General features: G+C 52.1%; 3 protein-coding genes across 3 annotated transcripts; 1 reads left to right on the top strand and 2 right to left on the bottom strand.

Moving 5' to 3' along the window:
- Positions 1–2792: 2792 nt before the first annotated feature.
- MRS44_018773 (uncharacterized protein) lies at positions 2793–6318 on the top strand (the record flags this gene model as incomplete). The annotated part of the gene is made up of 5 exons (XM_065615280.1): positions 2793–3257; positions 3308–4421; positions 4646–4888; positions 4943–5390; positions 5976–6318. 5 exons carry the CDS (start codon positions 2793–2795, stop codon positions 6316–6318), a joined length of 2613 nt encoding a protein of 870 aa, XP_065471352.1.
- A 133-nt stretch (positions 6319–6451) lies between these two features.
- Positions 6452–8810, bottom strand: MRS44_018772 (uncharacterized protein; the record flags this gene model as incomplete). Its single annotated transcript, XM_065615279.1, has 3 exons — positions 6452–7071; positions 7552–7864; positions 7914–8810. The coding sequence occupies 3 exons, from the start codon at positions 8808–8810 to the stop codon at positions 6452–6454; spliced, it is 1830 nt and encodes a 609-aa protein (XP_065471351.1).
- A 2888-nt stretch (positions 8811–11698) lies between these two features.
- MRS44_018771 (uncharacterized protein) lies at positions 11699–12586 on the bottom strand (the record flags this gene model as incomplete). The annotated part of the gene is made up of 1 exon (XM_065615278.1): positions 11699–12586. The coding sequence occupies one exon, from the start codon at positions 12584–12586 to the stop codon at positions 11699–11701; it is 888 nt and encodes a 295-aa protein (XP_065471350.1).
- Between the last annotated feature and the right edge of the window lie 555 nt (positions 12587–13141).

Here is a 13141-nt window from a genome sequence, read left to right as displayed (position 1 = left end):
CTCCTCAAGGCTGTATGGCACATCATCGGGACGCACGTCTGCCGCTTGTTTAAAGGATGCCTGACGACAGGCCACCACCCGAAACCGTTCAAGGAGGCGGAAGTGGTCATGATCGCCAAACCCGGACGCCGCGACCTCACGTCGCCAAGGGCCTGGCGACCTGTCTCTCTGCTCTCCTGCCTCGGCAAAGGGCTGGAACGTCTGATCGCACGCCGTCTATCGTGGGCAGCTGTCCACTACAGCGTCCTTCACCCACAGCAAGCCGGGGCTCTCCCAAAAGGTCAGCAACAGACCTGGTGGCCGCCCTGATCCATGATATCGAAGAAGCGTTTGCACGCAAGAAGGTGGCCACCCTGGTCACGATGGACATCCAAGGTGCTTTCGACACCGTCATGTGCAACAGACTGGTCTTGCGTCTTCGCGAACAAGGCTGGCCTGACCATCTGGCTAGATGGGCCGAGTCCTTCATGAGGGATCGATCAGCCCGTGTCAGGTATCAAGACACCCTTACCCCCTTCACCCCTCTCCAGTGCGGCCTCCCCCAAGGCTCACCGGTATCGCCGATCCTCTTCCTGCTCTATACCGAACCAATCTACCGACTGGGCAACCCCCAAGGCCGCTTCGGCTACGCAGATGACACGGCCATCCTATCCATAGGCGACACAGTAGACGAGAGTGCTGCCATGGCATCCAGCGCCATCGCGGAGATGGTGCGTTGGGGCGCGGAAAATGGCGTGTCCTTCGACCCGAAGAAGACTGAAGTCATGCACTTCTCCCGCGGCAAACTCAGGACGGCACCGGCAGTAAGTCACGGCGATGTCGAGAAACACCCCGAGTCAGCTCTACGCTGGCTTGGCATCTGGCTCGATAGCAGGCTGTCGTTCCGGATCCATGTCGAAAAGTGGGCGGCGAAGGCACAGGCCGTCGCCTACCACCTGCGAGGACTGACCAACACGATACACGGTCCTCTCCCGAGCGCCGTGCGAAGCGCCGTCAGAGCGTGTGTCGAGCCAGTGCTACTGCACGGCTCCGAGGCGTGGTACCCGGGCAGGACCAGGCCGCGGTGGAGCCAGCCTGCCAAGGACATGCCATCAAGTAATCAGCATCTCATACAAAGAATGACGAAAGCCATGAACCAGGCCATGAGAGCCATACTTCCCGTCTGGAGGACAACACCAATCGCTGCTCTCCACCGAGAAAGCGGGATACCGCCGGTTGATCAGCTACTCGAAGCAAGGCGACTCAGATTCTCGGCGCGACTCAAGTCGCTTGATGAGGCTCACCCCCTGGCGAGCCGGACACGCCCACCCCGCCAACCTACCTACCACGACCTTATCAAACGAAAATACCAAGCACCGCCAGAGAGCAGCTTCAGGACACGGCTTCAACGCACCGACGAGCTCCTCGCACCCTGCGCACGACCAAAGCTTATCCAGCAACGCTTTAGCGATGAGCAAACGACACCGCTGCAGACAGCATCGAAAGAGAAGACGGCTGAGGCCTTCCTTCACTGGGTCCAGACTCTCAATCCACTCGTCCTGGTCGTATACTCAGATGGCTCCCTGTCTTCGGACGGGGCAGCTAGCTACGGCTTTACCGTCCACCAGAACGGTCTCCCGATCTCTGATGGATCCGGTCGCCTCGGGCCGGCCGAGGTCTTCGATGCCGAAGCAGCAGGAGCATTAGAGGGCTTAAAGGCCGCCCTGAACCTGCAAGAGTCAGCAACTCAAGACATCTTCATCTGTCTGGACAACCTCGCCGCTGCTACATGCCTGCGGGGCACACCATCAGACTCCTCCCAGGAAGTCTTCCTCGAGTTCCAGTCCTTAGCAGCATCCCATGGGGCTGCTCAGGTGCGCTGGGTACCGGGCCACACCAACATCCCCGGTAACGAACAAGCGGATAAATTAGCAAAAGCAGCGTCCTCGCTGCCCGAGCCCGAGGGCGCTAGGCCAACGCTGGCCTACTTGCGAAGATTCGCAAGGCTGAAACCGAAGGAAGCATTCGGAACCTGGTGGTCTTCCGCCTCCCCTGAGCAGTACAAGAGATTGAATCTCAAGGCGACAGTAGCTTGCCCGCCGGAGCTATCGCTCCCGCGTACGGTCTTGCACCACTTGCTCGCCGCAAGGTCCCTTCACGGGGATTTTGCCGCATACCACGAGAGGTTCAATCATACTGAAGCACGAGTACTCTGCTCATGCAATCGACGCAAAACACCTGACCATATCTTCTACTGCAGAAAGGTACCGCCACGGAAGCGAGCGAGGCTCGCTCCATCGCCGAATACGGCAGTGAATCTGGCGTTAGGAAAAGACTTTGATAAGTTCGTCAAGCTGGCCAAGATAAGCGCCTTCTTTGATAGGATCTGCCCTCGCTACTAGACAGGGGCCGACCTGAGATGCAGTGGCGTCTGCCCCCTCCTTTATTCTCTTTTCTCTTCTGTTGTTACCTCTTTCTATTACATAGGCTTGGCCAGACAGGGAGCCGCAACGCTCTCTGTCTGGCTGCGGCCATCCTCAACCACAGCCCTCCACCATGACTATCCTAGTCATGAGCTGCCCCGCGGCTACTATTTACTAGCCGTGCCTGGACCGCCCGCTGACGGGTAACAGGCTCGATGTAATGCGCCATTTGTGCCGATGATATGCTGGATAGGGGACACTGTATGGTTAGATCATAGGTAGACTCCCGTAGCTCAGCACGTCCTGTGCTCCCTTAGGAGACTTCTGGAGCCTCACGGCCCCCCGGACGAAAAATATACATACATACATACATACATACATACATGCACCATGGAGGACGGTATATCGTCGGTTTTCCCCCGCGACGTCTACGCTCAAGTCCCCTTGGACGCGGCACACCGAGGGATCCGGTTGATAAAGCTCTATCCCGGAATCATGACCGAGCCCATCGTAGGCGACCTAGAAGCCGCGTGTCTTGATTCGCCCGAACCATGTGACTACACAGCCTTGTCATACGCCTGGGGCGACTCGACATTCCTCCAGCCCATCAGCGTCAACGGAAGACTATTCGGTATTACACCCAACCTTCACGCCGCTCTCAAGTACATCCGCAGCCCGACCGAGCCCATGGTCCTGTGGGTGGACTCCATGTGCATCGACCAAGGTAGTACATCCGAAATGAGCAAGCAGGTACCCATGATGAGGGACATTTATCAGCTGTCCAAGCGGGTCATCGCCTGGCTCGGCGAAGCTGACAGTGCTGGCGGCCATGCCATGGACTACATCGCTTCTAGTGTATGGGAGCAAGAATCGCCACCCGGTCACTTACAGCTGGCCCTGGACAGTCTCTTCTCTTCTCGAGACCGTACTGGACTCGTGTCTGGGTCGTGCAGGAGGTAGCGGCCGCCAAGGACGTCACTTTGATGTACGGTCACAAGTCGTTGCCCTTCGAAAGGCTCGGCCGTTTCCTCGTGGAGACTCGGAAAGGAAATGTCCACCTGGACGGGGCTGGGTACTGGCGTCCCCGAGATATGTTTTTACTCACGACAGCAATTCGGGGCGAGACTGATCCGGCGACGGTTCTCCGGGATGCTTCACGCCTAAACGCCACCAGACCAGTGGACAAGATATACGGGCTCTTTGGGTTGTTTCCGGCAGCCTTTCGTGAGCGTTTGAACCTAGACTACCGCAAGACGTATTCCGCGGTCCTTATTGACTTCTGCAAGACATATCTCGACGTCTACCGAAATCTAGGGTTTCTCACCCTGTTTTCGCCATGCTCTGGTGCCGGTCCTAGCTGGGTTCCGGACATCTGGCAACGGCTGAGGGGGCTCACGGAGCTGTACAACACGCCGGGACGAAACCGCCAAACAAACGCAGCTATCTCTGGAGATACGCTCACTGCTCCTGGCGTATGTATGGGCAAGATAGTAGAGAGCATTGGCCCGTTTGAGACCCGGTTCTCGCACCTGAAGGCAAATTACCACAGCACGGGTCGCCTCCAGGGCGATGGAAACGCGGCATTTGCGGACATGGAACGCCTGGCGATGTCGCATCTAAGACGACGATACTCGCCCGCTCAGCGAGACGCGGCATTCTTTCAGCTCTTGGCGGGCGACCGCTCGTATTTCCAGTCCTCTAGGCTCTGTCCAGAATCTTGTCGGGACCTGTGGAGCGTCGCGACAGAGGTAGAGAGAAGTGGACCGTCAGCCAAGTTCGAAACGCACGCTTCTTCATTCGAGTTCATATTCATCAGACTCCGCGGCCGATCGCTTTTCGTCACAGACCAGGGACTCGTCGGACTGGGCCCAGGAAACCTTCGCGCTGGTGACATGGTTTGCGCTCTCTGGGGATGCAGATTACCCGTTTTGTTGAGGAGTTTGCCGGGTGAAGATGGCGAGTATACTTTCCTTGGCCCTGCGTATGTGGATGGAGCAATGAGCGGTGAATATGCGCTGGGTGAGAATGAGGCCGTGTTTAGGATTCGTTGACGGCTGGCGGTTGGGAAAGGATGGAGGGATAAATTGTGAGAGTAGCTGATCTGCCAACCTGGAAGTGCTAAATGTCTGGATTGCGACGGAACTGCGAATCGAACACGCGATTTTCCGCTGCCGAGTGTGGACCAGTGGTAACCCTCTCTGAATCATGTTTAAATGCGGGAGACTTGCCTCTGATCTGATAAGTATCAACTCCCCGGAAAACCACAGATTCTCGTCAAGTCCGGATTATTATCGATACAGAAGAGATGCCCTCCCAAGCTCTCCAGCGCATCAATGTCCGCTGGTTGCTCGAGCCAGCATACGAAGATACCGAAACCATCACTCTTAACGTGTGCGGGTTCTTCATCGACTTGAGGGTGGACAAGGAGACTCGGTCGATTCAATGGAGCCGGCGGGGTAAACGTATACTCCTGAAATATAATCCACGTATGTCCTCTCTGATCTTCTATCATGTCAGACCTTGCTCACGATTGCTTCCAGCCACTTTTCGCTGGACACACATCATCGACTCTCTAGACCTGACCGTCCCGGACGAGGCGTACTTCGAGAAGCTGCCGAATGGCGATGACCTTGAGATCGGGAGCTCGCCCTGCCCCCACAATAGAGGCGCCGTGACCGATTACGTAGAAGTGTGGCAGGATATCACGTCCAAGACGACATCAGATCGACTATCGTGGGTTCTCCAGAGTGCTTATGGAACTACTTTTGTTGGAAGAGTTGGCGGTATTAACTTAGCGATCAGAAAGGCCTCAGCTGGTTCTTTTTCGGCACACAGAGAAGACTTTGAGCCCTCGAGCCAAAGCTGGCAAGTATCGTTTGAGTCTGGAGATGTCAAGTGTCTTCCGAGATCGAATCAAGCAGTCGAAGAGATTGAAGTTGAAGGGCGGAATTGGATCGAGGCAGACAAGGTTAAAATCGAGGGTGTTGAGTATGTAGTCAGGGCCGTCAGCGCCGAGTAACCGACACTACGATTGCTAGACCATGGATAACTTTGCGTTTCCACCCGAGGTGGCGGCTCCCAGGCCCGGACTGTCTCGCATCGTATTATCCATTGCGTAGTTGAGGAACACAGGAGAGGCAAACCGGCCGCGGTTTGCGCAAAAGAGCCTTGAGGAACGAAGATGGAGAGGGTGGTTTTCACGGTGCTTTTACAGCATTGATGGCCGAGTCTGCTAAGGAGATTTTCACAAGTGTTACCATGCACAACCACTCTTTCGCCAACCCCACTCTTTCGCCACGCAAAAAAAAAAAAGCACGACCAAAACTCGTCAACTTCACTTACACCAAAGTTGGCCAAAGTAAATAGCTACCTAAAAGAAGTTGCCTCTATTGATTATAGAAATGATTGGAGGTAATTGTTTTGCCTCCGTAAGGTTTTGTGGGGCACGCGACATATGCAGGCTATGCTATTGAAATATTGTTAGTCTGACCACCAAGCCGCTCACCGCTCCTTGTCGTGTTTTTTGGCCTTTGTCTTTGACGACGACAGAAAAATGCCTACCTCGCGGCCTAGATGGGAATATACAGAGAACGACATGGCTGACGCCATATTGGATATTACCGATAATGGCTTTTCACCTCAGGCGGCTCAGAGACGGGGAGTGCCGCGAAGGACTCTAATCGACAGACTCAACTGCCGCGGGGCGGTGAAAGAGCAGATTCACCCTCGCCGACGTCTGTCCAAGAATCAGGAGGACAGGTTGGCTTTCAGGATCCTACGCCAGGAATCTCTGGGCTATGCTCCGTCCCACAGTCAGATCCGCGCCTGCGTCATGGGCTTGCTGAGACAGCAGGGCGCAGACCTGCGTATATCGATATCCACCGAAATTCTGGCCCTTATATCGATATCCAGATAAGTGGGAGAAATTATCTGGATATCGATATATCCAGGTAGATATCCATACAGCCACATAGCCACTTTAGCAAGGTTGATATCCAGATAAACCACATATAATTCTTGTAGGCTAGAAGAAAGAACAAGAAAGTACCCTAATCTAGAAAGTCCTCTGCCTCTGTTTCAACGCTAAATTCAACAGCAACGCTGGAAATAACGCCCCTGCCACCGTGAGACTTGGGTACAATGATACCCTCGCGCATCCAGTTGCCCACACACTCAACCTTCGCCAGGTTCTCGCAGGTCATGCTCTCTCTATCCCATGATAGCGTACGCCGCGCCGATGAGAAGTGAGACTCAACATCAGATGATTCAGGAGGGATTGAGAGGATATCAATTGCCATGTGGGATAACCGCGGATATGCTTTCCTTTGATCTCGATGTAGCCACCACTGGAGAGGAGAGCCAGTTATCCGGGTCGGTGGTGCATCAATAAAGGTTTCGAAGTCATCGGCGTCGTCTAAGATAGGGCCAGTAACAGCAATATCGCTCAACAACTCATCCAGCTCGTTGTGCTGCCTCCCAGATGAAGAGGACACATCTAGAGGCACCCGCAAGGATTCTGGGATTGGCGCGGCATTATATTCATCTAGCCAAATTTGCTGGGCAGCAGCAATAGCAGGCGCGTGCCAGGATTCTTGCCAATTCCGCTCAATGTATTTTCTTCGTTTCGAGGGATCGAGAAGGAGTGCGGCGGCATACACTGGTGTCTGGTCTGATAAGGTGTAGTACTTATTAAGTACAAACCAGCCCATATCGATGCAGTGTACCATGTGGGGATCATGGTTTTCCTTTGAACTATAAAGCTCCTAAATAAGACAATTAGTTAGCCGATCAATTAGATAAAAGAAAAAAACATCGCCACCGACCTTATACTTCTCGTACTGTCGCAATAAAACATCCATTATCGAGAGTGATTGGGAGAGTGTAGATCGCGCCCCTTCGGCTAACAACGTAGCTGAGGCAAACGGCTGTAGGAAACGATGCGTCCGTTCAATAAACTCCCACTCTGAAGCTAGCAGGATATCGTCTTGAAGCTCTCTATCATGGTCAATTAGGAACTGTTTTACACGGGATTGATACCGCAGAAAATTATCCAACAATCGATACCATGAATTCCAACGTGTGGCATTATCTATGCCTAGTCGGAGCTTTATTTCATCGTCCCATATAGCCGAATGAAGCGTAGATTTACGTATCCAGACCGCGATGTTGTGTACTTTCCGTAGGGGCGCGATATGCTGCCATCCAGTGAAGTTCTCAAGTATACGATTGCCTCTTCGCGAAGCTCTTCTTCTCTGATGGGCCTCATCTGTTCTTGGTGTCTGTCCGGCGTCGTGCAAGGTGTCGTAGAACTGTGCAAACAACTGATCGTTTGAGGTATCATCGGTGGCATCAAGAGCGGCGATTAGTGCCTCTTTTGAAGACGCGAGAAGAAATGCTTGAAGGGATAGGTTAATAATGTGGGCGACGCAGCGGATACGGCGCTTAGAGGGATCAAACGTCAACTAGCAACCAATTAATCCTAATCCAGAGATAAGGGAAGGGCTATCGTACCCCATAGTCTTCTCGTAACCGCCGTGAGAGATAAGACAAGCAGGTATCATTTGAAGTGGCATTATCCCCTACATGGTAGCCCACTTTAGAAGCAATGCCGTACTTTGCCAGTGTATCGATAATTAGAGATGCCTGGGTTTCACCACTATGGCTATAGCGACATTCTGGCATCGCTAGCAGTGCCCTTCGTGGCTGATAATCCTGATCAACCCATCGCGCAAAGATGGCGAATATCCCATGGCGATGGGGCGATGTCCAGAGATCAGAGAGGATATGGATCTTTGAGATGGAAGCTTCAAGAGTTGCCATGAGCTGAGAAGAATATAACTCATATGTGGCATCAATTAGTCGCATTAGAGCACTTCGGTTGGTCACTAAAAGGTCCTCTATAGCAGGATTAGCTGCTAGCATAATCTCTTGCATCTCATCCCAGGTAATTGCTGAGAAGGCAAGCCGGCGGCGTGTGATTAGGCTGATTATTGCATCTAAATACCGATCGCGGTCGAACATACGGCGGAGAGAGACATCCGAGTAACGAGAGGGAAAGAAAGCATCAATCCGAGGACGTTTGGCTTCCCTTTCATCATCTAGAACATAAGAACTGCCCCCAATGAGCGTGCGATCGAGGGAAGAGATAATATCGGCATGGCACCGCCGGGCGTGATGCCATGCGTTGTCCCGCTTCCGATTCGCCCAGGGCTTATCGGCAGGGCAATGGAGACATCGATACATCACCATACCCCTGGAATTGCGCTTACATGACCCGTCGGTGGTGTTCTGGGTGTCCTCATCAGGATACGTTGCTTTGAAGAAGAGGAAAGAGTCCAGAGACGTCCCAGTAATGGGCTGGTCCGAAATCGAGGGCGTAGAGGCGGCGGTGGTCTGAGATGATGCCATGGTCGATAAATCACCTGGATAAGCTAACTGTGCTAGAATACCTAGGGCCGTTTGAACGAGTACTGAGATGGTGGTGCTGATGTTGAAATTGAGAGAAGTTGTCAGACAATTGGCTCCACAGGGATCATTGATGGCACCAGTCAATTGATGAGAGTTATCTAAAGAACAAAAGAAATCGAACAGCCATGTGTTCGGGAACAGCTATTTAAGCTCATGTTAGGATTATGCGACAGGCCAGATGTGAAACCGGATACGCGACCCCAAGGTACGCCCCGTGTTTCATATCCAGTCGCACGAACCTAGTGGTGATATGCGACAGAAGCCTTTTCATCATCTAATCAATTGATAAGATCTTTTCAGCCAATCAGAGAGCGGTATTTAGGTGGATATCAATCTGGATATCCATTTAAGAGGCAGAGAGTTATATCGATATCGATATATCCAGATAGCACAGTTGATATCGATATATCATATCCAAATACGCAGGTCTGTTCGCTGTATCATAGGACCCAGCACACGGGATAGTTAGCTAGCGGTGACGCAATTAGACGAATAAAGAGTGCTGGAACAGATGACATGGGTAGACGACATTTTGAGAAACCGATGGCAAGGAGACAAGATAGCTGATGCGTACAAACCATGGTAGCTCTATAAAGGCGCTGGAAATCCACCAGTTTGAGGCTCGCTGGTACTAAGTTGCGAAGGCTTGTTGAGTACAAAATGAACCGCAAGATTCCCCACCGGCATCACGCTCCTAATATGGCCGCTTTGGAATGGCTAGGAGGCCACAAATGCACTATGTTTGCCTTATTCTGCCTGCCGCATGCTAGCAAGCAGGCAAAATCTGATCTGACTCACAGCGAGGCGGATGCTGGTGATCATGCAAGAATGCCCAACTCCGCCACGCTAAGTTCCATGTGCCAAGCCCCCTGCAGACAAATTCAAGATGCTTGCAGTATATTAGGTGGATGCCTAAGTCAACGAAATATTCATCGCCACCTGTTACGCGTCTTTCAATCCGCCACAAGCAAGAATTAGCGACAGAGAAATAATTCTGCTATTTTACATGCAGTCACGATGCCTCCCACCAATTCTCCCCAGCTGGGCTCCACAGGTCCTAATTCCTGTCTTCCAAACCAATCTTCATGCGAGTCGATTTCCTGGTTAGAAAACATTGCGACACGTTGTTCTACCTCTACAATCCAGAGTATCTCTGGCGCTAGTGCCGGGCTGGCCTCCTGCATTGCAGCCTGTCCTCTGGATGTTATCAAAACCAACTTGCAAGGGGCGGGGGGCCTCCCGACACAGAGCCTCGGTTCAGCCTCAGCCAGCGTCCGACGCCCGTTGCAGGATCGAGGTCTGCTTGGGACTGGTCGCTTGATATGGCGAGAAGGGGGTTTCAGGGGCATGTACCGAGGCTTAGCGCCAGCTATGCTGGCGTACCTCCCTAGATGGACAGTGTATTTTACTATCTATCACGAGAGTAACGAAGCTTTAACTACGAGATTTGGTAGGTGCATGGATACCCCCTTCCCATCTTCTTGTTCACTCTAGATTGCTGATCCGAACAAAGATATTCAGCAGGCATGGATAGTTTCATCCGTTCCAGCAGGATCTGCTGGCATCTGCTCTACGATATCCACAAATCCATTGTGGGTTGTCAAGACTCGGCTTATGACCCAGTCCGGCACCCCCGGAAGTAGTAGGTCTGCTCTTGATGTCGCTCAGTCGATCTATCGCAAAGAGGGAATGGTTGCATTCTATTCAGGGCTTACTCCAGCATTGCTCGGGGTTATTCACCTAGCAATTCAGTTTCCTCTGTACGAGCAGCTGAAAAGAAGCTTTACCGGGTCAGGGTTGGATGGACAGAAGAAGGTGGCAGATCAGAGATCCCCGCAATTTTAATATCTAGTTCCCTGAGCAAAATGTGTGCCGGCGCTGCCACGTATCCCCACGAAGTCATCAGGACAAGGCTTCAAATACAACGAAGAATACAGCCTTCCATGCCGTTAGACAACAACTCAGGCCCGGCCTCCCACTACATCCAATCGCGAGAAGGGTCAACCCGTACCAAAGATCAATTGCGCCAGGGACTACCTTCTCAGTGCCGGGGCATTATCAACACATCTCGGACAATTTTGCGCGAAGAAGGTTGGCGTGCCTTATATGCCGGCATGGGCACCAGTATGATCCGCGCCATACCATCATCTGCCACGACAATGCTAGTGTATGAGGTGATGGTGCATGTTTTGAAGACATCGAGGGCGGATGGTGAGAGGAAGTTAAGGCTCCGGGACGGACCGAGAAACACTGGCCACGTTTGAACAGCCGAACATATATTGTTCCATATCTAGAATGCGGATCTTATCAAATTGCTCCTAGATGCTTAGCCAGTTTCTTCGATGCCCTATTATCCGTGGTAGAGCTCTGGGTGGTTGATGGCCTTGACGCTTCAAGTCCACTAGAAGAAATGCCTAACGGCGTTGCTGAATACCTGCTCTCATTCCATGTCACTTGCTTTCTCTGTGTATCTCGTTTCTCCTATCACCACTTTGCTAGTAATCATGATTCTCTCATGAGATCCGCCGCCTCAAGTCTGAGTCCTACCCTTACGAACAGCCATTTTGCCCGAAGTTTATGCTCGATTCGAGGGTACGCCCGAATGACAATATAGGTTTTGTTATGGAAGGAACTTGACGGCCCTAAGGCATGCCGAAGGGGGTATGGGAATAAAGTAGTGTGGAAGGATGCGAGATAATCATGTTTATAGATGAATTAAGTTGTTTCTAGGTCTAGTTCTGTCATACGACACCTAGCAAATCCTCCTCCTCCCCTGTGATCCTCACCTTAGGCGACGCACGATTGGCTTTCGTGCGAGTTGATATTTCTCAAGGGCGTTTTCGCTTGGTTCCCGCCCGAGCCCCATTGGTAGGCTGCATAGAGCTAGAACAAGTTATTATGGTTCGCGACGGCCCTGAAGCCAGTGTGGCCGTGACCGAAGGCGCCAATGTCATGGGCTGGGCTGTCTCCCGACAAGCAAGGTGACGATCCGTCTGACTTTCCGAGTGGCTGCTTCCATGCTTGACCTGTTTGACGGGGAAGTTCTCAGGTGAACTCTCAGCGGGGTACACTCTCTTGCTATCCGGAATTCCATTCCCACTCTTTACCGCCTCTGATGTATTGGGATAGGGCATCATCGACGTGTCGTCGCCAGATCCCATAACCTCTTCGCCATAGTCAGCAAGTGAGCTAGGTGTTTGCGGTCGAAAGCACTCGGGCTGATCTATCACAGAATTGCTGCTGAGGTCGTATATTCTGATGCCCTCAAACTCCGTGTCAGGCGAATGGGCTTCGGGTTCAGTGCTGCTGGTGGCAGGAGCGAAAGCGTGACACGATGAATGCCAAATGTGGTCGGCGGGGAGATAAGAAGCGAAGTAGCGAACCAGGGAATCCAAGGACTTGGTACGAAAGAGTTGGACAGCATGTTCCCACTGAGGCGTGCTGATAAGACTTGGATTTGCGATGATTTCGAGACTCGCAGATTCGAGAGCCTCATTTAATTCGTGGAGGCGTTGTTGACTGCGATTGTTGGTCAAATGATGAAATTCGGCAGCAGAGTTTGCCTTGTGGGAGATTTCGAAGATATCGTGATGGAAGGCATCAGGATCTTGAATTGGGCACAGATAGGTGTTATACTGGCTGTGAAGCTTGGTGAATAAATCTCCGCTCTTCATGCCAAATTTCCAGGCTGGCCATGCCCAAGATGGGTCATCCATGTCGTAGGGGTAGTTGACAAGCTAGGGTTTTCGAATACGGTAAATGTGAAGGTGGAATGGCAGGAGAGCGTAGAAAAGTGCCGTGACTGGGGAGAATGGGAGGAAAATCTTTACAGAAAGAATGTGGGCATGGGTGTTTGGCCCGATAAGCAGGAAATAATCTAAGCGTTGGCACTGAATCAGGGTTCCCCGCTACCCATCCTGTCTCAGCCAACGAGTAGGGTTGTGCACCAACCCCATGACCCCGATCCCTGTGTGAGAGGGTCGAGACCACTGTAGGTACGTCATGTGTTAAATTCAATCCCTTGCCACCCCTCGACGAGGCCACGCGTATCCCACTCAGTCAGCCAACAGCCCCGATTTTAAAGCACAGTCTAGATTGCCTGATAACGGCCATGGACAGAGAGCTTGCAACAAGGCCAAGGCATTACCTCGTGAGACAGAAAACTTAAACTCTGGTAGAGGAGATGAAAAAAAAAAAAAAAAATTTTTTAAAAAAAAAAGATTTAACAATTTTAAAACCTAAAAAGCTGCACAGAAGGGGATTGCATGACG

This window comes from Fusarium solani, assembly GCF_023522795.1.
Source record: "Fusarium solani strain SB1 chromosome Unknown bctg00000017, whole genome shotgun sequence".
Classification (NCBI taxonomy): domain Eukaryota; kingdom Fungi; phylum Ascomycota; class Sordariomycetes; order Hypocreales; family Nectriaceae; genus Fusarium; species Fusarium solani.
This window is presented reverse-complemented; position numbering and strand designations above follow the sequence as displayed.